General features: G+C 37.0%; 2 protein-coding genes across 8 annotated transcripts; both read right to left on the bottom strand.

Moving 5' to 3' along the window:
- Positions 1 to 77: 77 nt before the first annotated feature.
- LOC137824509 (protein NUCLEAR FUSION DEFECTIVE 6, mitochondrial-like) lies at positions 78 to 3,220 on the bottom strand. 7 transcript variants are annotated; one of them, XR_011083268.1, is made up of 5 exons: positions 2,932 to 3,131; positions 2,720 to 2,841; positions 1,772 to 1,823; positions 1,625 to 1,675; positions 1,277 to 1,520 (listed from the first exon to the last, which is right to left on the bottom strand). XR_011083268.1 is itself a non-coding variant. In XM_068630191.1 (4 exons), the coding sequence occupies exons 1-3, from the start codon at positions 3,069 to 3,071 to the stop codon at positions 1,816 to 1,818; spliced, it is 270 nt and encodes an 89-aa protein (XP_068486292.1). In that variant the 5' UTR covers positions 3,072 to 3,220; the 3' UTR covers positions 78 to 417; positions 1,772 to 1,815. The 7 variants fall into 7 exon arrangements, 6 of the variants coding, with proteins under 6 accessions (XP_068486292.1, XP_068486290.1, XP_068486301.1 ...); XM_068630191.1 differs by lacking the exons at positions 1,277 to 1,520; positions 1,625 to 1,675 and adding an exon at positions 78 to 417 and having other exon boundaries at positions 2,932 to 3,220; XM_068630200.1 differs by lacking the exons at positions 1,277 to 1,520; positions 1,625 to 1,675 and adding an exon at positions 649 to 963.
- Positions 3,221 to 22,026: 18,806 nt separating this feature from the next.
- Positions 22,027 to 25,061, bottom strand: LOC137831869 (26S proteasome non-ATPase regulatory subunit 2 homolog A). Its single transcript, XM_068639736.1, has 12 exons — positions 24,927 to 25,061; positions 24,702 to 24,842; positions 24,502 to 24,606; positions 24,169 to 24,390; positions 23,875 to 23,988; positions 23,558 to 23,773; positions 23,313 to 23,372; positions 23,119 to 23,232; positions 22,956 to 23,041; positions 22,744 to 22,852; positions 22,482 to 22,660; positions 22,027 to 22,403 (listed from the first exon to the last, which is right to left on the bottom strand). Exons 1-12 carry the CDS (start codon positions 25,020 to 25,022, stop codon positions 22,331 to 22,333), a joined length of 1,515 nt encoding a protein of 504 aa, XP_068495837.1. The 5' UTR covers positions 25,023 to 25,061; the 3' UTR covers positions 22,027 to 22,330.
- Positions 25,062 to 25,067: the final 6 nt, after the last annotated feature.

The following is a 25,067-nucleotide window of genomic DNA, read 5'->3' as shown; positions in this document are numbered from 1 at the left end:
TTTTGCAAAATAGAGTTGAACAATTTATTGACGGATTGATCTTATAAAATCGGAGTATTTGTAAGAAACACTAACTATACCAATCAATCGTGGTTTCGATAACAGTTCAAAATGTTCTTATTTTGTGAGGATACAAATTAATCTGATTTATTGAAAATATTGGCTGAAAATTAAAATTTATATGCCACCACAACAGAAAAGCGAAAGATTAGCTTAACATACATGATACATATAACAATCAAATACGATGTAAAATTATACTAATCAGGTAATCTTGTGAAGATACTAAAACCTTTATGAGAAAAATAATCACTATTATGAGGACAACTGGTGGCAAATCCCTTCTAATATGGAAGGCAACGAAAGTGACAAGCATGATTCAGCAAGGCAGGTTTGCTTTTAGGGGAATTCACAGACCTATACAAGCAAAACATTGAATCAGAACTTTAATGAGAGAGGGATAGAGGGTTTTGGCAGAAACCTAGAATTTAAGAGTTCAGGTATTCAGAGCTCAAATTACATTAAATTTTGAAGTAGCAAAGAGAATCCAACTTTGGAAACCACTACAATGTTGGGTATCCTGACCCCTTATACGCGGAAAGATAACAGTCTAGAGAAGTTTCGATGCCACCACAGTGAACATTCTAATTAATATGGACAAACAAAAGGAAACTTTATTGGCACTTTGCTGCATTTCTAACTTATTTTGCCTTTAGGCACTAAAGTTCATATGGATAAAATATAGCAAGCCTTTTTAGTGCATCTGAAAAAATTGGAAGGAAATAAAGTACAGGTGGTCTAAGTTTTAAAGTTCCCTTTCGGAAATCAACTTTCTCCTACAATGGCCAAGTCAAATTTCCCAATATTTCTTTTCAACTACACATTTCATACGTTGCAAATTTTTACGCAAAAGCTTGCTTCAATCTTCTTAACCCGAATGATATCAAACATCATCATTGCAATCTGATTAAAAAAGAAAGATCAGAATATTATACCTTAATTACCCATGGTCCCTACAATGCATGACCACAAAAGGCAAGAAAATCAAAGAGGAAATTGAAATGTAGCATATGGTAATTAAACAAAGTCAGCAGCAGCACTATCAAATAAGACAGATATACAAAATACTCCCAAGTGTGGATTAAGTAATTGTAGAAGGCATGGGCTAACACACTCATTTCTACAAAATCTCTAGTGTGGACTTACTTTATCTCAATCTTTTCATCAGTAACTTTTCGTGCATTGAGATTTTTTATAAGAATAAAGACGTAAAAGATGCTCAAAATGGTTCATCGATAAAGGTAACAAAAGTCTTCAACATAAACAAAAAAGTGTTCCAACACGACACGCAAATCCAGAAGCACACAAATGTGCTCTAAATAATGTTAAATAGTTAGTTATAGATGCCTAGAATTTATTACTAATAAAAACAAAATCTTGTTTCAAGCTGAACATCAAATCATAGAAAGTCCCCGCAATCCCATCTACGCTTCCTGATCTTCAAGTAGTCTGCTTTTGGCCTACAACCAAAAGGAGTAGGTATGGCTTCACTAAATGATTTAGTTAAATGGGTGCGGGCAAACAAATGAAGCAGGGAAGAAACCAATCCACCAATCTTACATACAAGATTAGTAGTTATAGCAACACATGGTCAAGCATCAGACAGACAAAATGCCTGGTGTCAATGAATAGGGTGACATTAGATTACACGTGTATCTTGGCACGCTTTGTCAAATATTAAATCTCGTACAAGAATTGATAGAAAACATACCCGAAAATTAATTGTAGAAAGAACATCATGGAATCCTAGAGATGCTAGCTACCTAATTCAGAAGAAAAATTCAATTGTCAGGAAATCACAATGAATGCAAACTAGTTAACCTAAACAGATGGACCATATAGCCAAATATTCCCTATCTCATTCTAATATTTTTTACCTAAAGAAAAAATGTACATATCTTCTGAATCCCTTCTAAATTAAATATCTGATACACATTGAATATACCAAACAGCTTGAAAAATAGTAAGATTATTTGGGATTTGGCTCTTCTAAAGAGAGGGTAAAGTAATGTTAGCCATTGATAGAGAAACAAAAGGTTTAAAATTCGAAATTATTAGTGCATGTTTTGATTATATATTAAAACGCTAAAGCAACAAATAGTTGTCTCCACTTTTTCAATTTCTAAATGTGATGAAGTCAGAATCAGTTCTGCTAGTTATCCAAACACAGACTTAATTTTGTAAAGCATGTACACATAATATTAACAGTTAATTTTCCCATTGATGACCTGAGATTGTGATCCTCTTCAAAGTGAATTTTAGAGGAAATTGTTCGGAGTTATGTCCGTTGATTAGAAGAAACACCAACCACCATGATTATAATAAAATACACAGACGTATGTACAGCACCAAATAAATGATTATCTGTTCAAACTGCTTTTTCAGGATAATAACGCGAGCCTCGAGCCAAGGTTCAAGTAACAACCCCTACATCCCGGAAGTAATCCATAATTCTTACAACCCAAAACAGCCTAATTTTCCAATTTCTTCTTCTAAAGTGCACCTCCCATGTAAAGGACCCGAATTATAAAGGATAACTCGTTGTGAATCATTTCTAATATGTGTAGAGTCAACAATGTCACTAACTAAGTCAAAGGCGTTCAAAATTTCATACCAATACATTGAACATTTCAAAAAGTGTTAGTGCAATTGATGATACCTTCAGGGATCCAACCGCAGGTACGGCTTGAAATTGAAAGCATGGAATTCATGAGCGCAGAAGCAGTGGCCGTGTGGTACGGCATCATCGATTCCACACACGAACTCAACTCCACAGGCAACCTTATCACACAAACGCAACACAATGGTATTAGCTACTAACAAAGTAAAACGACAAAGAAGCTTCCGCGAAATGAACGTGTTCGTTATTACCTGATAGTGGATTGCGAGAGAGGTTTATTGGACGCGATGCGAAACGGAGAACGAACCGTTTTGGCTTCTGACGCGACTCGAAACGCCGAGCGGCCGGCGGAGCATGATCGGAATATAAATCTGGCGGCGGCGGATGACATTTTCGTGGTCGGAATCGTTTGAGATTGGCGAAGGGTTTTTGGAAGTCTAAAACCCTATCTCTTGTATGATCGACACGGCCGAAATCAGATATGGGGCCAAATCGGACGTCAGCCCAAACCTCAATAAAATGAAGGTAATTTCTTTCTGCACCCCCGTGATTTCTTCTTGCACTAATTATGTCGATGTAAATAAATTCTAAGGGACTCTGATAAACTGTAAGAGAGTTTTTAAAATATAGTTGGTGCATCTTGACTCTAACACAAACAATATACCAAATATCAAAGATGAGATCTTCTTTACTAAATTAAATATTGATATTCGATAAATTATTTTTAATAGTTTGTTATGTGCATGTCCAAGACAAGAATGTCATAGAGACAAAACAAAAAGTAAGAGATGTATTATTATTAACATTGAAAACAGTAGGTTGCTGAAAATGCTGAAAAAACGTAAAATCATCTTTTAAGAGTTTCTTAAAACAAATCTACTTTGTCTCCTGATTTTTAACATAGCAAAGATTATAATGAAACTCAAAACAAAAATTATTTTCTTTATCAAAACATTGACACAATAATAAGGTTTTTGGAAACTATTGGAACATGAAGATTTTTTAATAACAATTGTGTTTGTGTCTATGGATTGTGAAAAACAACTGAATCGTAACTAAAAATCTTCACTTCATTCAAGTGTATTAGAGTGTGTGAAAACGTATCTTATTCTGTTGAGTGTAGGGCTTTATATACCTTTCCGGTATTTATGTCCACGTGTCAATCCTGAGACTTAAGAATTTTGTGAGCATACCTTAGCGACACTGTCACCCAGTCTTAGGGTCATCTCAGTGCGTAAGATTGCCCTGTCGAAGTGCAAGTGGCAAGGGGGTGACTACTTGTGTGCCAACTCATGCGCCCAATTTCTGAGTCATTCGCCCGGGGACTTCTCGCCTTCCTCACGTGTCGTGCATGCGACTCAACCTCTGGGACGTGACCCTCTCATGGGTCGTCCCTGTCCTAGTGGCTCCCCAACGACGACACGTACTGTCGCGTCCCTACACCTCATGCACAGATCCCTGGTGAGTTGGGTCTCTCCCTACTAGTAACTTGGGGTGTGGCTTAGAAACCACTTTTCTTTATCTGTCTTCTCTGTTGGAGGTGCCGAGGCCCGAGGCCTCCACGCCCTACCTCTGTGTTGCCTTCTCCACGGTCGCCCCTACCCGTGATATAAGGAGACACTTCTCTGACTGGCTACGCTTTCCAAGGGTCCTATCATGTTGACTTTGGTCAATGCCCGAACCCAGTCAACGCCCGAGGACCGTACGATACATTATTCACATTATTAATATTATTCATATTATTCATATTATTCATATTATTAATATTATTCATATTATTAATATTATTCATATTATTAATATTTTTATATTATTAATATTTATTCATACTATAAATATTATTCATATTATAAATATTATTCATATTATTAATATTATTAAAATTATTAATATTATTAATATTATTAATATTATTAATATTATTAATATTATTAATATTATTAATATTATTCATATTATTAATATTATTAATATTATTCATATTATTCATATTATTAATATTATTCATATTATTCATATTATTCATATTATTAATATTATTCATATTATTCATATTATTAATATTGTTATATTACTCATATTATTAATATTATTATTATTATTCATATTGTTATATTACTCATATTATTAATATTACTCATATTATTAATAATAATAATAATCATAATAATACTAAAGATTTTGTCTGGTGTAGTGGTTCAATTTTCTTTGGTTGTTGAATGGACCTGGTTTCGAATTCCATCAACTGCAATTTTTATTTTGTGGTGCCAATGATATAATCGAGAGTAAAGAGGGAAGATTTCGCGAGACCCTACTTGGGAAACGAGTTGATTATTCGGGTTGTTGTGTCATTATTGTAGGTCCATCACTTTCATTACATAGATGTGGATTGACATTTCTAATTCGTGGTCTAATTCGAAAACATTCTGATTCGAACATAGGAATTGCTAAGAGTAAAATTCGACAAAAAGAACCGATTGTATGAGAAATACTTCAAGAAGTTATGCAGGGACATCCCGTATTGCTAAATAGAGCACCTATTCTGCATAGATTAGGTATACAGGCATTCCATTTTAGTAGAGGGGCGTGCTATTTGTTTGCATCCATTAATTTGTAAGGGATTCAATGCAGACTTTGATGGCGATCAAATGGTTGTTCATGTGCTTTTATCTTTAGAAGCTCAAGCAGAACTTATGTTTTCTCATACAAACCTCTTGTCTCCAGCTATCGCGGATCCAATTTCGGTATTCGTATGTAATTACATACGAAAAAAATCCGTATGTATATCTATTTACATATGGAATTGAATATGTACGTAATGTTGATTTTACATACGGATTTTGATCCGTATGTAATAATCCGTATATAATTCACGTTTTTCTTGTAGTAAATGGGCTTATGCAACAAACAGTCAGTGCCAAAAAGAAAAAGATTTGGGCCCAGAATAATTTTATCACCCCCCTTCCTCAAGCTAGGAAAGTAGGATCGTCCTTCGGTGGACAAGGATGTGTACCCATAACGACTTCTCTTTATGAACCGTCTTTATAAGGAGTCGTTAATTACGTATTTTGCACTAGTAAATGAAAAGTAGGAGTGTTAGAGACATAATGGAAAAAAAAAGTTTATTTTAGAGTTATTATAATGTGAAAACACTAGTACAAAAAGGTAAATTAACGACGGTTAAAATCGACATTTAAAGACGGTTCCAGAACCGTCGTTATTACAGGCGTCGTTAAAAGGTATGAATTTTTAACGACGGTTCTGGGAACCGTCGTTAAAAGGTATGGACTTATAACGACGGTTGTGAAAACCGTCGTTAAAAGTGGTTTCTATTTTTCAAAAAAAAAAATTACGTGACTTTCAAAGACGATTCCTCTAGGAACCGTCGTTATAAGTGTCCCTTTTAAAGACGGTTCCAAGTGGAACCGTCGTTATATGTATTGTTTAAAAAAAAATAAAAAAATTTATTTTTTAAAAAATCTCAAATAACCTGCATAAAGTTTTCAATTCCAGAAAATAAAAACATTTCAAATCATAATTTAAATATAAAAATTACATACAACAAATTATAACATAATACAAAAAAGTTTGGTAATATATGAAAAAATTTGTCATTGTAATGATTTATCTATACTAGAGTGTTATACATGGTTACAAAATACTTTGACCATGTTGTTCTCACATACTCCAATGCTTCTAAATCTAGCGGGTGTTGGTCGTTGAACAACTGTGACATTTGAAATATTTTGAATTAGTGCATGATTAATAAATCTCAAATTTTAAAGTGTTTATTGTATTGAGGTATTACCTTATCCCAACCTTTCTTAATTTCAGCTTGCAAAATAGTCAACATCCACTGCATAACATAATAACCGCACTCATAATTTTGAGGTTGCCTGTTGGACTGCATGTGAAAATAAATGTATTAAATGAATGAGTGAAACACATTAAATTAAGTGAACAAATATACTTTAAATACCTTAAGGTACATCCAAGTGAGTTTTTGTGCGTTTGAAGTTCTCCTCCCACACAACATATTATATCCAGAGTAAGCACTAAAATAATAAGATTTCATGTTAGAATACATAACATTATATAATATATAAGTAATAATAAATGTTAAATGAAACTGTCGTACCTATCTATAATGTTTTTAAAATAGGCAGGAGGTTTTTTATGCAAGGAGCAAAACCATGCAACGGTATGATCTTGAACAGATATGATCAATAGTTGCCAATGACGCCTGTATAACAAATCAGTTAATTAGTTTCTCTTATTTCAATAATTTATTAAAACTTATTTAATAAATAAGAACTTACTCATGGATGTACAAAGCAAAATAAATGTGTTTTCCACCATTCTTTAAGGCAGTGGTGATGTATGTTTGTGTTTCCGACTTCTTGTTTCCAATTGATTGAGTGATTTGAGGGTCTAAAAACCCATATATATTATGTTTCCCCTCATCAAAGCATAATCCAGAAAGATACCTAAATTTCAATAAGTTAGTAATATATTTAATAAATCAAAAGTATAAAGAATTTAAAATTTGAACTTACATCATCCATAATTGCAGAACTGTTATGTTAATCTCTTGATCTCCGGATGCAAGGTCCAACAAATCAGACATGTGAACGTACAACGGTAGATTACTATGCCTTCCAAAAACATTGGCATCCCATGGAACCTCTAAGACGGTTGTATCTAAAGCTGTAGCAACTTCCACCAATGCCGCCAGAGGATCATCAATGGAGACTATTTTCTTCTTTCCCAGAGGCAAATTTGTCTTAGGTTCCTGCTACTCATCAAAACAAAAAATGCTTAAATTAGTTAGAATGTAATATATCATAGTTGTATTAGTATTAGTGCAAATATATACCATAGAGTCTATAGGTCTGACGAGATGTCTAGGCCAGGCAACGAAAGTATGTAATGCCTCTGCCACAATTGTCACCTCTGATGTCGGCACAGGAACTGCAAGATCACCATAAAGGACCTTCTCCACCGTGACCTTCATCAAATTAGAAGGAAGAGGCACATTGTGTAACATTGTGACCCCTTCATAACACTTACCCAAGGCAACGAATCGGGTTGAGGAATTACACTCAACATATAATTCGCATTGGCTAGTTGAGCCAAAGTCATCCCCTGATAGATCAACTGCCGAACAACTCCCTTTAGTGCTGACTTTCTTAATAGGAGGCGGAGGTGGTTCATCTTCTACCATAGTAGGTGGTTGCTGTGAGTGTCCTAAACCCTCCAACCGCTTTTTGAACTCCATTTCCATTCGCGCACTAAACTCCTCCATGAAGCTTTCTTTAAGCTCTTGAGTTACCTCAGCCTTTAACTGCTCACGTAGTTGTAGTAAATACTCTTGGCTAGGTTCATTGGACAATTGTTCCTTGCTGTGTGATGGAGGTCCAAAGTATGACCGAATCCCAACCCCATATCCAGCTACACGAACACGTCCAGGGTGTTCAGGTCGTCCGAGAGCAACATTAAGAATATCATTGCGACCACATGGTTTAAAAGTCCCCTGTGTTGATTGCTCATTAAGAGAATCCTAAAACAAATGAAAAGAAATTGACAAATTTCAACACATTGAATTTAAAATAACACATAGAATTTAAAATAACACATTGAAAAGAAATTGTCAAACTTACAATGCGTTCAACTGTTTCTTCTGTAGACTTAGAACTCCATGTCCCTAATGTGTTTATACGGGCACCCTTCCACATCTCATGTCGGAGTGGTGGGGATGGAGGTCTTAAAGAATCTACACTATTCATTTCCTCAATGGAAGTAGAACGTGCTTTAATCTTTTCTTCAAGCATCCTCTGCTTTAGCAACTTATAACCACCACGAGACAATAGGTGTGGGGTATCATTATGTGCCTGATTGGCTTTTGCTTTGTTTCGAACCTCCTATCATAACACTCAAAATTTAGTAATACGTTAATATAAACTATATTCAAATATAAAAGTGATACTAACCTGCCATTTTTCAGTTTGTCGAATATTGACAAACTGCTGCCAAGTTTCTTCATCAATGGATGCATATTTTGCACAAGGATTTTCTTCTTTCCTTTTCCCATATATATAATCTGTTGTCAATTTTGATTTAAACTGACGAAACTTGACACCCACATCTGAAAGAACCTTCGCTTTCAAGGTTTCCACATTCGGGATGTTGTAATGTGTCTACATTGTTTGAAAGAATTAGTTCATAAACAAAAACAAAGTATAAAAGAACTTTAGATTTAGCAAAGTAAAAACAGTTACATACCAGAATATCTTGCCAAATCATGTTTTTCTCGTGGTCAGTCACGTGATCCCAGGACTGAGTTAAGATAGAGATCCTTTCACGAGAAAGTACTCCGAGATAACTCCTATATTTCTTTGCATGTTGCCCAGTGGGCACACCAGTGTGGATATCAATAGACAAAGGTATTTTGTCATCTTTAGTTATCTTCTTAAACATATTCTTCAATCTTGTAGGTCCTCTACCAGTTTTTGAATGGGAAACTTTATCATCTGCCATGTTCCTGTTATCAAAAAAATATAATAAGCATCAAGAATATGAAATATAATAAAAATGAAATATATTGTAAAACTAAACATGAATCACATGTACATACAAATATATATTCCTTCATCATGATCATTTCGAGTTGCATGTACAACATCAGCAACATCCTCGTACTCTTTATTGATGGTCGTTCTTGTAAGTGATTCAATCTCACAAATGTCATTGTTTGTATCTTCTGGGTCATTATGTTGTTTTTTTCCATGTAGCACAACAGACCAGTGGTCAGACGTAGGATCTTGGATATAGAAAACTTGGGAAGTTTGATGTGCCATTATAAATGGTTCGTCATGATAACCTATCTTTCGAAAGTCAACCAAAGTCATTCCTGATTCATCAACTTTGACACCAGTCTTATTGTCAACCCACTTGCATTTGAAAACAGGTACAGTAAACTTGGTATAATTAACTTCCCAAATCTCTACTATGACACCATAATAAGGCATTGATCCCACAACAGGATTTTGATCCTTTGCAGTTGAAAACTGCATAGACTCTGCCTCCAAGGTGACTCCGCTATTTTGCACTGTACTCCTATCATCTCGAGACTTTGTGTAAAACAAACAACCATTTACTTCATAGCCAGAACAACATAAAACATCAAATTTGAGACCGTTTGCAAGCCATGTTAATGTTTCAGATGCTGATGGATCATTCATTATTTGTTGCTTAAACCATGACATGAAAGTTTTGTTATGCTCAATTAACACCCATTTTTCTGATTGTCTTGGATTTTTATATTTGACAATGTCTTTGTGTGTATCCAAGTATGGTAACACCTCATCAGTGTTATTTAAGATATACAAGTGTGCTTGCAGAACCTCTTCTCTAGATTTGCTTATGACATGTACACCTCTTGAAGATTTACTTATGAATCTACGAGAGTGCCAACCTTTTTCAGGAACTCCTATACATTTGGCTTTTGACATGTACTCGGAACAAAACTCAATAGATTCTTCTGAAATGTATCTTTCAATAATGGAAGCTTCTGGACGACATTGATTCTTCACATATCCCTTCAAAATCTTCATGTATCGTTCAACTGGATACATCCATCGCATATAAACTGGCCCACACAATCTGATTTCTCTTACAAGATGAACAACCAAGTGTACCATAATATCAAAAAAAGATGGAGGAAAAAACATCTCGAGTTGACACAAGATAACAATTATTTCTTCTTCAAGTTCATCCAACTTCTGAGAGTCAATCTCTTTACTACATATGGAATTGAAAAATGAACATAGTCGAGTGATTGTATGCCTAACATTTTTGGGCAAGATTCCACGAATAGCCACCGGTAGTAATTGTTGCATTAGAACGTGACAATCATGTGACTTTAAGCCAATTAGTTTCAAATCATTCATAGATACAAGACTCTTCACATTTGAAGAGTAGCCTTGTGGTACCTTAACACCTTTAAGACATTCACAAAAACTTGTTTTCTCTTTCTTTGACAAAGTGTAACACGCTGCAGGCAAGTATGTACGTTTACCAACTTCTCTCGGTGCCAATTCCTCTCGTATATTCATTTCAATCAAATCCAGACATGCATTCACACCATCCTTTGTTTTGCCTTTAATGTTCAGAAGTGTTCCTATTAGACTGTCACACACATTCTTCTCTACGTGCATTACATCTAGACAGTGTCTAACATCTAACTTACACCAATACGGAAGATAAAAAAAGATTGATCTCTTCTTCCATATTTCACTCACAGTTTGCTTCTTCTTCATTTTTCCAAAAGTCACATTAACATTTTTTATTTTTTCATAAATTTCAACACCACTTAAGGGAGTGGGACAAATGTCATGTTCTTGGTATCCGTTAAAAGCTTTTTTCAATCGACGATACGGATGATATTTCTTTAGAAATCTACGATGCCCAAGATACACAGTTTTTCTTCCATGTTTCAACTGCTCATAAGATGTCTTGTCTTGACATATTGGACATGCTCTATGGCCTTTCACACTATAACCTGACAAGTTCCCATATGCAGGGAAGTCATTGATAGTACAAAACAACATCGCATGCAATCGGAAAGATTCATTTTTAAACGCGTCAAACACATCAACCCCTTCATTCCACAATAATTTCAAATCTTCAATCAATGGATTAAGATAAACATCTATGTCATTTCCAGGTTGTTTTGGACCAGAGATCATCATAGATAACATCATGTATTTGCGCTTCATACACAAAGCAGGAGGTAAGTTGTAAATGACTAACAAAACGGGCCATGAACTATGATTACTACTTAAATTTCCAAATGGATTCATTCCATCAGTTGCCAATCCAAGTCTTAAGTTTCTTGATTCTTTTCCAAATTCAGGAAATTCTTTATCAATATTCTTCCATTGCAAAGAATCAGCAGGATGACGAAGTAATCCATCACATTTTCTATTATCTGCATGCCACCTAAGGTTTTTAGCGTCATCTGCATTTGCAAACAAACGCTTAAGCCTTGGAATTATTGGAAGATACCAAACAACCTTAGCAGGAGGACCTTCCTTTGTTAATTCATCAATTTCATCATTCTGACCAACCTTAACCTTATAACGTGACAAACCACACCTGGGACATCTTCTTAAATCTTCATACTCATTTCTGTATAAAATACAATCGTTAGGACATGAATGTATTTTTCTATACTCCATACCCATTGGACAAAGTATTTTTTTCGCCTCATAATTTCGATTGGGCAAGGTATTTCCTTCTGGAAGCATGTCCTTAAGCAATTGAAGCAATTCTGTAAAACTTTTGTCGGTCCATCCATTCATTGCCTTCAAATTCATCAACCTTAACACTGCTGATAATCGTGTGAAGTTAGTTGAACCAGGATACAAAGGAGTCTCTGCATCATTAGACATATTTTCAAAAACTGCATTAGCAAATGATTCTGCTCCTACATCACGAATCATGTTTTCTAATCTATCATCCATTGAGAAATGAACTTCCTCCGAACCTCCGTGCACACTTGGCAAGTTTAACAATTCACCATGCCACGTCCATGTTGTATAACTTTTCAAAAATCCATCACACAAAAGATGTTCTCTAATTTCAGAAACAGTCAATATCCTTCCATTTAAACAATTGATACAAGGGCACCTTATCCTTACTCCATTCTTATAACTAATGGCATTATGTTCTGCGAATTGTATGAACTCTTCCACCCCTTTTTCGTAAGTATCACTTATTCGTGGTGTATTAATCCAACTCCGATCCATTGAACTGCTAAACTAAGAACCAATACTTTCAATATGTAATCATGAAAAAATAAAACAAAATTGTCGAAGGTCGGACACCTCTGGACTCAGAACCAGTGCGTTCAATATGTCAAAACAATATATAATGACTGAAAATTGCCGAAGGTCGAACACCTCCGGACTCAGAACCAATGCGTTCAATATAAACAATCAATATCAAACTCAAAACAAATACTTTCAAAACATAGGTGATAATAAATAAGAATACACTAACCTCAAATGGATGGGCGGTCACGACAAGCGGTTGCAGCAAGGAGTCGGTGTTCACGGATGTGCGTCGCGGCACAGGGTCGGTGGTCGCTGAAACGGTCGAGGATCGCGCGCACGGTTGTCGCTGGAACGGTCGTCGCGGTCGCGCGGGCGGCTGGGGAAGGGTCGCGGTGCGGCGCGGTGCTGTCGCGCGAAGGGGTCGCGGTGCGGTCGCGCGGGCGGTTGGGGAAGGGTCGCGGTGTGGCGGTGCTGTCGCGCGAAGGGCTCGCGGTCGTGTCGCGCGGGCGTCAGGGGTTTAGGGTTCACGGGCGGCGCGGCGCGGTGCGGTCAGGGGCGGCGCGGTGTGGTCGTGCGTCAGAGGCGGCGCGGCGCGGCTCGGACGCGACTGCGGCTGTCACGATCGAGGGTAGGGGTGGTCGCGCGAAGGGTGCGGTGCGGCGGTCAAGGTGCGGTGCGGTAGGGCAGTCGGTCACGGTGCGGCGCGGTGCGGCTGGGTCGCGACGGTCACGGGCTTGGTCACGGTCGAGCAGGAGCGGCGGTGGGTCGTAGGGCAGCGGGAAATTTTGTTTCTGAATGAAAATAAGGAGAGTGGGAAAAGATGAGTTTAAAACAGGTTTTAACGACGGTTCTCAGATGAACCGTCGTTGTAAGTCCACCCCGCGCACATTTAACGACGGTTCTGGGATGAACCGTCGTTGTAAGTCCACCCCACGCACTTTTAACGACGGTTGTGGGGAGAACCGTCGTTAAAAGTCCAAAAAAAATTCGAAAAAATTACAAAATTGCCACCGCGTAGTTTTTAACGATGGTTCTCTCCAAACCGTCTTTGAAGGATGTCGTTATTGAAGAATTTTGTACTAGTGAAAGGTATAAAGTTATATAATCTGTGTAATATTTATAAAGTTACACGATGCAAAAAAATTCTTATTAAACTATGACTTTTATGAATTTAATGTTTTTTTTTTTTTGAAAAAGTACTGAATATTATTTCAAATGCAATAATAAGGATGTTAAAGGAAAATTGGAAAAAAATTATGAGGACTCTATTTAGGTTTTCTCTTGCAGTTGAGGAGGTTACGGTAGAAGTGCATAAGGAGGAAAACTTTACCTTCATTTACCTTTCTGCAACACAATTTACCTTTCTGCAACACAAGACAATCAAACATAAACCACAAATATTTAAGTAAATATTAAAAATAATTATATAAATTTTTGTAATTAAAAATAATATTTTTGCTACAACAAATAAAATGAAGATCTAGACAATTAACAACAGTATTAGCGCGTGACACAAAACTTTATAAAAAAAAAGAATTCAATTTTATTTAACGTCTTTATTATGTATATTTAAATAATATATTTTTTTAGTTGAGAAAAAATTGGTTTATTTTCGAAATCATTAAACTCATTAAAAGTAAAATCTAATAACTAAACTTGAATTTGGTAAAAACAATTCATTTCTAAAAGAAATGATATTAAAAATATAAGTTAGTTCAAACAAAAACAAATAAAACTCCACACCCACACATAAAATCATCTTGATTAGTCTTTGGTGAGGTCAACAAAGCAGTGTAGAGGCGAAGCCTATCTTCTCCCATGGAAGAGGACCTTGACAAGGGTCTCCTAGGCCTTATAAAGGACAGAGAGGTCAAAGTCAACCTATGCTTGTACCTCCTCCAAGCCAATTGAATGGCCACTGCAGCCCAAGTTCTCCACCCTGGTGAGTAATACCTTGCACTTCTCTTCACCTTTTCCTTAACAAATGTGTACCTGAAATGTTGTGTCACGTACTTCACATCCTCGGCTTCAAGGCCAAAAGCCTCAGTGGTTTCCAATGTGATGAGTGTGGATGAAGATGGTGGAAGACTTTCTGTGAAGGGTCTCCTCAAACACCATGAAAGAAGCTCATCACCACTGAAGTTTCCTGGCCCTAACATGCAGCAACTCTTCACACCATCCCTTGGAACTTGGCTGCTTTTAAGGTGGCCCCCTTACTACAAACACCATTCTCTGAACTGGGTCTCCTTCTGTTGCTATCTGCATCATATACTCATTTAATCATCATCTTTTCACCACCAAATAACACTTTTTTTCATAATAAAAGAACATAAGGTGGTTCACCATTGTACCATGAGGGTTTATCAGTTTAAATGAAGGCAAACACAACTGAAAAAAATAATATAAAGTTGAAACATTTCCAAAATATTTTACATTTCTTTATTATTTTTTTATTATTAAAAAATTATTAAATAAAAAATAATTTTAGAGAAAAAAAATTAGTTATTTAACTAAATTAGATATTATTTTATATATTAAAAAATTATTAATATTTAAAATTATTTTTATTATTGATAAAAATTTATAAATTAATTTCTAAATTTATATTTAATTAGTTACCAAAATTTTAGCTATCAACTTTATTATATGAGTAGTTATAATTAAAGACTTAGACTTCCTAGTTAATTCGATACAAATTTATAATTAATTTATAATTTTTTATTAATAATAAAAATTACTTTAAATATCAATAAGTTTTTAGTTTATAAAATAATATCTAATTTAGTCTAATAACTATATTTATTATGTCTAAAATTAATTTTAATTTAATAATTTTTTTTATAATATTATTAATCATATACTAAAGATATTAAGAGATTAAGAATGAGTAATTAATAAGAAAGGAGTTTTGTGATATAAATTTGAATTAATTTTAGGTGACAGTAAAATATGTATTAAAAAATCATGTTTATGCTTGAAGTTAATTAACTTGCACAGTGCATTATGCAGTGCTGTGAGGTGTCTCAACATAGTAGAAATTTAGAAGAATTTTTCATATCGTACAACTTAAACATAAGATTATATTTTTCATTAGTCTTTTTTATATATATATATTTTTTTATCAGCAAAGAATGGAATTAAAATTAGAGGAGATACAAAGGAGTATCTCAACCCTTTTACATAAAAACGCCCTCATAGAAAAAAGAGGTTGAACTGTTTGCAATAAAACACTGCAAAAGCTAGCATTAAAACAACACCCTACCTCTAATAACACTAAGAAAACAAGAACACACAGAAGCAACAACGTCATCATGCATCCCCACATACCACAGCACCTCCTTCCTCCTCTCATTCTATATAGCCTAGCAACAGAGAACATAGGCTAATGCTGCATAAGTCAGAGATTTGTGTTATTTGAGCAATCTCCACCAGTCAATCCCTTGTTTTTGCTATTCATCTGTATTGACTCACCATTGCAGAAGTGTGGCCAAAAGCGGCTTCCCGGGGCTGGCATTCATCCTAGCATCTAAGCAAATTAAGACGCACATAAAGGCTAGCATCAAAATATATACTTCCTATACAACCATTGGTGCCCGCTGCTTCAAAGGCTGCATAGCAATTCTTGTCTTCTGCTCTCTCCCGCTTCAGCCATGCATTAACTGATAGTTCAGTGTTGATAAATCAGTTTCTACAAAGGAGAGCCTTGCAAAAATGGGAATGGTTCCTTGCTCCAACGATGCCTCAAAGTTAAAGATGCAAAAAAGGAGATCTGTTGTCCATCATGTCCATCACAAACACCTTCTAGAAGCGTAAAAGCTCTCAGCTGAACCCCACGGTACACACATGGTGTTCGTATCGAGATATATCAGCTCCTTTTCATATATTATTACAACCTAAGAAGATGCTCGTCCACATCGGCTCCCAGCATGACCTACGAGCTCCAAGAGCTCCCTTTGCCAACTTTCCATCAGTATTGCTTGGTGAAGCAAAACTCAATGAAAGTGGATTAACTAACGGCCTTATTAATCCGTGAGAATCAGCTGCCTTCAGAACTAAACTTCTAACATAGAGCTAGTTCTATTGCTGGTGATAGTACAGATCTACCGAGAGGCACGACATAAACTACAACAATTAAATAGGCCACTTCCAAAACAAAGAAATTACCTTCAGTGATTGCATTTCCAACTAAGTCATGGAGTTTTTTAGCATGGTCCACCAAAGATTGTGGGGTTTTTGCCTTTAGTGGTTTTTGAACATGGAATTTTGTCAACACTATAAGGATACCCCATTCTGTACCGCCCTGATACTAAACAAGCTCTGCTTCTGACATATTTCTTCCAAGGAACACCAAAAAACTATGGATCCCCATTGAAGGCTGCAAAATTCAGAAAATTATAACACACACTCCTTCCACACCCCCACCTATCTCTCAGATTTACTCTACCGCAATAACAAACACAGCAAAAAAGATCCATTTAGAAATAAACAAGAACAACACAGGCCTGACCCAGGGGGGTTCCATGTCCACTTTCAGGGATAAACTCCCGAAACCGGCTACTACCAACAGCAAAGACGCGAACACCTTATACCTACTAAAAAACCACCCTCACTTCCTTACTACGCCATACCTGTTCCAGCCCTTGCTTCAACCACTCAGCGAACCAAGAGGAGGCACTGGTTCGGATACAAAAGCCAGTCCGAGAAAGCGTACGAAAAATCTGATGTTTTGTGCTTTAACCACAACCAGGACTGCAGCTGAGCGTTCTGGAAAATCTCATCGGAGTCAGGCACCCCTTGTCTAAAAGCCACTATGTTCCTGTGCTCCCAAATACAGCTAACAACGGCCGCCCAAAAACCTAGCCATACTTGATTCTGTTGACTGGACAAATGAGTTAGATGAAAATTCATAAAGTGGTTCATGAGATCTTTATTTTGGACACCTAGAATACCAATCCACCTATAACATCGAGACCACACTTGTTGAGCAAAACCGCATTCTAGAAAAAGGTGTTGAGAGGATTCCTCCGACAGGTTGCAAAGAACACAACGAGTTGATGTCACCTGCACACCTCTTCTCAACAAATTAACTCTATTAGGAATCCTATCGATGAGAATTCTCCAGGCTGTCGTAAGTACCTTGGGCATGGCTTTAGCTTGCCATAGGAGACTGAACACACCTTCTCTTGCAGCTGAGCATTGGTGATTATCCAACATAGAGTACGCTGACTTAACAGAGAACATACCCTTCTGGTCCCCCTTCTATAGGAGTTGGTCAAGGGAATCCTTCCACACAGCGCCCGTACTAAGTCTGGACAAGAGATCTTCCTCCATATCCGTCTCCCACTGGAACCTGCCCCTCCTCCAGTTCAGATTCCACTGCCATGTAGTCTCTTCCCATACTCCTACCTCCCCCACCCTTTTACCTTGATCAAGAGACAAGGAAAAAAGTCTAGGATAAACCGATCTAAGACATTCATTCCCAAGCCACACATCCTCCCAGAATCTCACTCTGGCTCCGTTACCTACTTTCCACCCAATGGCCTTTTGGAACCAACCGTCTTCGACACCTTCACTGCAGATTTTAGTGAGATCCTTCCACCACCATGATTGGTACTTCGACCTCAGGTTCATATTTTCTGCTCCTGTACCGTATTTAGATGATATAATCTCTTTCCACTTACCTCCTTCACTACTCATGAGCCTCCATCTCCATTTAGCTAGGAGGGCCACATTAAAGTTCTTCATATCCTTCACCCCCAAGCCTCCTAACTCTAGAGGCTTACACACATTATCCCAGCTTACCCAGGATATCGACTTACTCTGTTTTCTCCACGCCCATAGGAACTTCCGCTGAATGCTATTGATTTTATTGTACACTGCTACAGGAGCTTTGAAAATGGAGAGATAGAACAGAGGAATGGCTGTGAACATTGATTTCTATAAACAGATTCGTCCTGCCATTGAAAGAAATCTCCCCTTCCAAGAGCTAAGTTTGGCTTCGACCTTTTTAACTACCGGATCCCAGAACTGTATCTTCCTCGGGTTACCACCCACCTCAACCCCCAGATATTGGAACGGAAGCTTCATCGTATTACAATTCAGAGTTTTAGCATACGTGCTCATGGCAAACCCGTCCACTTTAATACCGGACAACTTGGACTTATGGAAGTTGACTTTCACACCCGATGCAATCTCATAGCACCGAAGGATAGCCTTAATTGCAAAAATGCTATCAAAGGAATCCTCACACAAAAAAAGTGTGTCATCTACGAACTGTAACAAACAGCACTCAACATTATTTCTTCCCACCTTGAGCCCCCTAAGGACATTCGTTCTCAGCGCACCAAACCTGCTAAACCTTCAGCAACCACTAAGAAAAGGAATGGAGCCATTGGATCGCCCTGTCTCAACCCCCTAGAAGGTTTGAATTCCTCCGTAGGGCTCCCATTAACCAACACAGATACTGACGATGAAGCCAAACATCCTTTAACCCACGAGATCCACTTATCATGGAAGCCTAGCCTGTGTAGCATATCGAACAAAAAGCTCCATCTCACCGAGTCGTATGTCTTTTCAAAATCCACCTTGAAGCACACCCCACTTTTACCATTTCTCTTTATATCCTCAAGGACCTCATTGGCCATAACGACACTGTCCAATAATCCTCTTCCACTAATAAAGGCTAACTGACATTCATCAATGATAAACGGCATAATATTCTTCATATGGCTTGACAAGACTTTAGTGATAATCTTGTATATTACACCAACAAAAGAGATGGGTCTGAATTGATCGAGCGAGGACGGATCTCTTGCTTTGGGGATGAGCGCAATGAAAGAGGCATTGCAACCTTTCGGAAGAGAACCAGTGGTATGAAAAAGTTGCACTGCTGCCATAACATCCGCCTTAAGCACTTCCCAACAACTCTTAATGAAATTGAAGTTGAACCCGTCCGGGCCCGGGCTTTTTGAGCCTCCACATTCCCATACAGCATTCTTCACTTCTTCCTCGGTGAAGTTGACAACCATATTTCTGCTTACCTCCAAGGGCAACGTCCTGAATTCCACCGAACCCAAATGTACACCAAAGTCCTGCGTAGCCATGAATCTCTTCTCAAAGATAGACTTTGCTTCCCTCCTTACAACTTCCGGTTCCTCACACCACTGAGAGTTCACCACAACTCCTTTGACCTCATTTTTTAACCTTCTCCATCGAATCGCGGAATGAAAAAAATTGGAGTTAGAGTCCCCATGCTTTAGCCAATTCACCCTTGCTTTTTGCCTGTAAATGGAATCTAGCTTTCTATTAACCAACCCCAGTTGACTGAGCAGATCCAGCCTTCCCTCGTCCTCTAGAGCATCAATGTCATCCTCCCCGTCTAAATTCTCAATTTCCATCTCAATACGTCTTTTATCCGATTCCACACAACCAAAAACCCTTATGTTCCACTCTTTAAGATCAGCCTTTAAGAGTTTCAGCTTTTCTTTCAGAGCGGAAATGCGATTACCTTCCACCTGATATGATTCCCATTTAACCTTTATCATTGCAATGAACCCTGGTTCCTTCAGCCATACATTGAGGGTTCGAAAAGGTTTAGGCCCCCAATCTTTAACACATGATTTTAAGACTAGAGCACAGTGATCCGAGACGACTTTCTGTTGCACATATTGTTTGGATGCCGGCCAAATTTGGAGCCACTCTTCAGAGACCAGAAATCTATCCAATCTACTCTTTGTTGTGCCATTCGCTTTAAACCATGTAAACCTTTTTCCTACACCAGGAATGTCCATCCAACCATTATTTTGAATAAAGTTATTAAAACCTGCAATCTCCTTCTTTTGACTTGAATGGCCTCTAATTCCTTTCCTCTCCTCGGGCCTCCTAACAGCATTGAAATCACCACATAGACACCAAGCCAAATTCTGGTAGGATTGCTTGAGAGTCGTTAATGCTTCCCACAAGAGAATTTTATCCTGTAAATTACATGCTGCATAAACATTTACCACCACACAATGACATTTTGTTTCAAGATGATAGCCTGCTATAGCGATAAAGCCAGTCCCGACAGCGTGGCTTCCATACTCGAATGCTTCCTTATTCCACATTGTTAACATACTTCCTGCCCCATTAATCCCTTCAAGATGTATCCATCCAATGTTACTGCTCTTCCACAACAGAAAACATCTGGCATCTGAGAAAGAGGAAGTTTTCGTTTCCTGCAAATAGAGGAAAACAACACCCTCCTTAGACACAAGGTGACTCAAATACCTTCTCTTCAATATATCAAAAGTTTTAAGTAAAGGGGAAGGGGTAAAGTGAAGGTGAATAGGTTGGTAGAGGTAATTATAAAGGAGTATTGTATACATGATGGAGGTACTTGCAGGGTGATAATCTTAATGGGTGGGGAAGGTTGCTTGTCTTTGTGTGCAGGAAGAGGAATTTAAAAGCCCTTCTAATGGTATTTACAAAGGAGGTCAAACAGTTTGTAGGTGGCAGTTTGCTTGTGCTTGAAGTTGTGTACGTTGATGTGTTTGGGGAGAATGTGAACGTCTCAAATTCAGAAGAAACAAGTTCTGTGACCAGTGTAAATTTTTATAGGATGTCATCTCTGTGTTTTGTGCTATAATTGTCTGTATGATGTCGTCTAAGAGGTTTTTAGAAGCTGGGTGTGCAGCATACTTTTGTACTGCATAATTTTGAAGGTTGTCTAGGTACTCATTTTCTGCATAATAAATTATGATGTTTAGGTTTTCTAGAGTTTTTGGTATTGCTGGTTTTGTTGTAAATTGTTGTGGTTCTGATGTTGTACGTTAGATATGAGGTTTAAATTTTTTTATAAAGATTGGGATATTTCTTAAGTATTTTTTTAATTTATTCATATTTTTTTTTTCTGATAAACAAATAAAATTGCCCTGATCTGAAAAAAAAAACGAGGAAAGTGTTGCACTATTGAATTATATACTCTATTGCAAAGCAACAAGCGACGGTGTCAAAACTACATTTAACAATCAAGCAGGCCAAAACCCTAAATTATAGTTTCTTTATTCTTGTAAAAAAAACTCTTGAGCAAAACTCAACCAATATCTTGTGTGTGGACTTAAAAAAAATACTTAATCATTTTAAACTTAATATTTTATTAATTTCTTATCCCGACAAAATCCTTACATTCTATGAATTCACAATTTTGATTGAAAGGAAAAATGAAGAAAAAAAAAGAGGATTTCTTTTGTAGATAATTGCTATACTTCAGAATTAACAGTGTATTAGAGGATTCTAAGACATCATCCGACTTAATTGGATTTCTAAAACAGGAAACTAATGACTGAAACTTTACTTTCTCTTCTCTTCTTGTGAACCAATGCATATCCTTAAGTCAAGCAATAAGCAAAGCAGAGTCAATAGCATAACCATTGCATTACATCTGTCGAAAAACATTCAACAGCACAGGACGTTAACTTCAACACCCTTGACGATATGAATTTTTGTTAAACATAATGTTTCACGCGTAAATTACACAAGGATAATCAACAATATTAAGATTACAAATAAAATTATCTCAGCACCACGACACTACATCTTTCGAATCAGTCAATATAACAGTTACACATAACCAAATTGCTCGTATAAGAATATGCTCAGTAATAAATGGAAATTAAAACTGTCGTGCTAAGATTCTCTGACAATCATTTTATCCAAACGAAGGAATGATTTTAAGCAATTTCTTCTAAATTATGACTGTCATACATTTTAACTAACTACTTTTCAGACACTTAAGCAAAAAGAAAAAAGCATCACCGCCGTGGGTCGGCTCTTCTCACTCTTCCCTATAATCTGGATTCTCCTTCAAAATTACAAAACCTTCAAGAATTGGCGATAGGGGAAGGTATCTGAAGAAAAAAAAAATAGTTAGTATTAGAGAACATAAGCTTGGCATGTTTTAAAATTTGAAGGCATAGGTGCATTACTTTTCCGTTGCCAGCTCTGCCCTGTCCCCAGCAGCCAGGAGAACAGGAGTGGAGTGGGTCTGAAAGCCAGTAATTGTTTTAGGACGACCTGCTTGTCCAACAACATCTACTGCTTGGCCAACACGAACTGGCACTGGTAAAGGCTTCAAGTTCTCATCCACAGTCAGTAACATCCTTGGCTGTTGCAACAAATTACAGAACGTGACTGAGAATTGCAAAAGGAAGAGTCTAACTGGAAAGAGGAAATGAAACTCAAACAAACCTGCATTGCCAAAACGAGGAAGTACAGAACATAGTGATATTTCCCCAACACAATGGCTTTCATATCTAGGCAAGCGTGCAACATGGTAATTAGTCCAGCAAGCGCTGTCCTGTAAAAATGATACAGAATGTTGATTAGAAAATATTACACTAAAGCTGTATATGTGTCATTATAAAGTTGCCAACACGGTCAGAAAGAATATGTTTACTTACGGTGATAGTAGGAAACGATCTGAATGATATGGATTAAGTGTTAATAAGCCCTTTCCCAAATGCACAAGACCTTGGGCAATCCGCACCTGTAAGTAAAAGAAAATGGGTGACTATATAAACAGTGGAATTAGAAAATAAGGAGGGAATCTTAGAGAAAACTCACACAAAATAGAAGGCTGGTATCCTTGTAGTAATAACTTGAAAGATTACGAAGCATGCCAGCAATTCGGGCATTGTTCGTACCAGCACCTATTAGACCCAAGGAGATTACTGCCGCCTAAAGCACATAAATTGTATTAGCTACAAATAATCAAAGGTAGACTAGACTGTCCAAAGTAAATAGACATGACATCTCACCATAGCTACTTCTGAATCAGTATCATGGCTCAGTCTGCTTAAGGTATCCATAACATTGACCTGTAATGTTTCCGTAAAATTTAGCAAAGATTATCAAAAGTGAGATCTTGCACCCGTACAATGATATAATAGTTTGAACTACAATTCATGTTTTTCATAGCAAGGTTAATTAATTTCACTTTCACACTGAAAAAATAAACAGCTGCAAACATGATAAAATGCAGGGAAGCAAGTCCACTTCTTACCTTTGGATTTGATATACAAAGTAGACCAAGTGCGAGAGGAACTGCTCGGCGAATATTCTGCTCTCCATACTGCAGAAGATGTTCTAATGATCGAATTGCCATCTCAACTCCCAGTTCTTCAGCCATGGCTACCATAGCAATTCCAAGCACAGCAGGACCTTGGTGAGTTTCACCTTTATCAAGATGTTGAGAACAATGACCCAAGAGATTCTGAACCTACAAGAGCCAGAAAATACAAAACATAAAAACATGCATACACAATTATAAACATAAAAGTGGAGCACAAGTTTTTTTTTTTAAACTTCATAAAATTGTACCTTGAGAACATTTCCAGTTCCAGCATAGGCACATGACAGTAGTGTCATGTCACAATACTTCCTAATTTTTTCATTAAAAGTCTTTGAAACTTCGGCAGTTGCCTCAACACTGTCCTGCAGTAACAAAGCACAAGTGACAAGTGAGTATTATAACAACTTTGACCTCGCCCAATAGCAGAACCAGCTCAATATCAATTGTTATTCAGAAATTATAGAAATGAGATTAATGAGGTGATAAGAAAATAACCTCTAATTCAAGAAATAAAGACAACAGACTGGCAAACAACTGATTACCTGCTTCCCAAGATATAGAAGACCAAGGCCAAGAGGTAAAAGTCGGGTAAGGGGCTCTCCTAACTCTGACTCACTCCTGTCCATTAGTGTATATATAATTGCTTGGGCAATTTCCTCATTGCAAGAACCCACAAAGATCAAGCCCAGAGAAATAGCAGTGAAAGCAAGCACATCAAGTGATGCTTTAGAATCATTCAGTACACCTGTCAGTTTCTCCCGTAACTGAAAGAAGCAAGAACAAATTAAAAACTTCGCATTTGCATATAGTGTGTATCTCAATTCTCAACAAAAATTATTACAAGATTTTCAAAAATATAGAGAAATATAGATCACCTGCTCATTCTGGGAACCAGCATATGCAATTCCCAAACCCATTATAGCACCAATCCTGATTGATGTGTCTTCTTTGTCTGTATAATCACCAAGAAGTGCCATTGCCTGAAAAGGAATTAAATCAGATCTAAAATATAAACTAAGAAATTAAGTGGTATACCCCCTCATATCCAGAAAACATAAGGATAAAAGAAACTCACAGGATCACAGTCATTCTTGATACTACAATTGACAATTCCGACTCCCAATAATGCACCAGCAATAACATGATTATCATTACTATGGAAGTACTTGTCAAGTTGAGCAAGTCCTGAGTCAACGTCCCACAGTAAAATCATACCCTGAAACAATACATTAGTGTTGTAAATTAAATTTGACATGATCCAAACCCATAAGAAAAAGCGGCTCAGTATGAAATCGCATACCAGACTAGCTGCAGCACTAGTCTTCCCATGTTCCTTGTTTTTGAAAAGCCAATTTCCAGAAGAAGCACTACTTGAAGAATCTGAAGGAACAGTCATTAATTTATCCTGCACAACGAGGATGGGAAGTGAGGTAAATATAAT

Source organism: Phaseolus vulgaris, chromosome 11 (assembly GCF_000499845.2).
Source record: "Phaseolus vulgaris cultivar G19833 chromosome 11, P. vulgaris v2.0, whole genome shotgun sequence".
In the NCBI taxonomy this organism is placed as follows: domain Eukaryota; kingdom Viridiplantae; phylum Streptophyta; class Magnoliopsida; order Fabales; family Fabaceae; genus Phaseolus; species Phaseolus vulgaris.
This window is presented reverse-complemented; position numbering and strand designations above follow the sequence as displayed.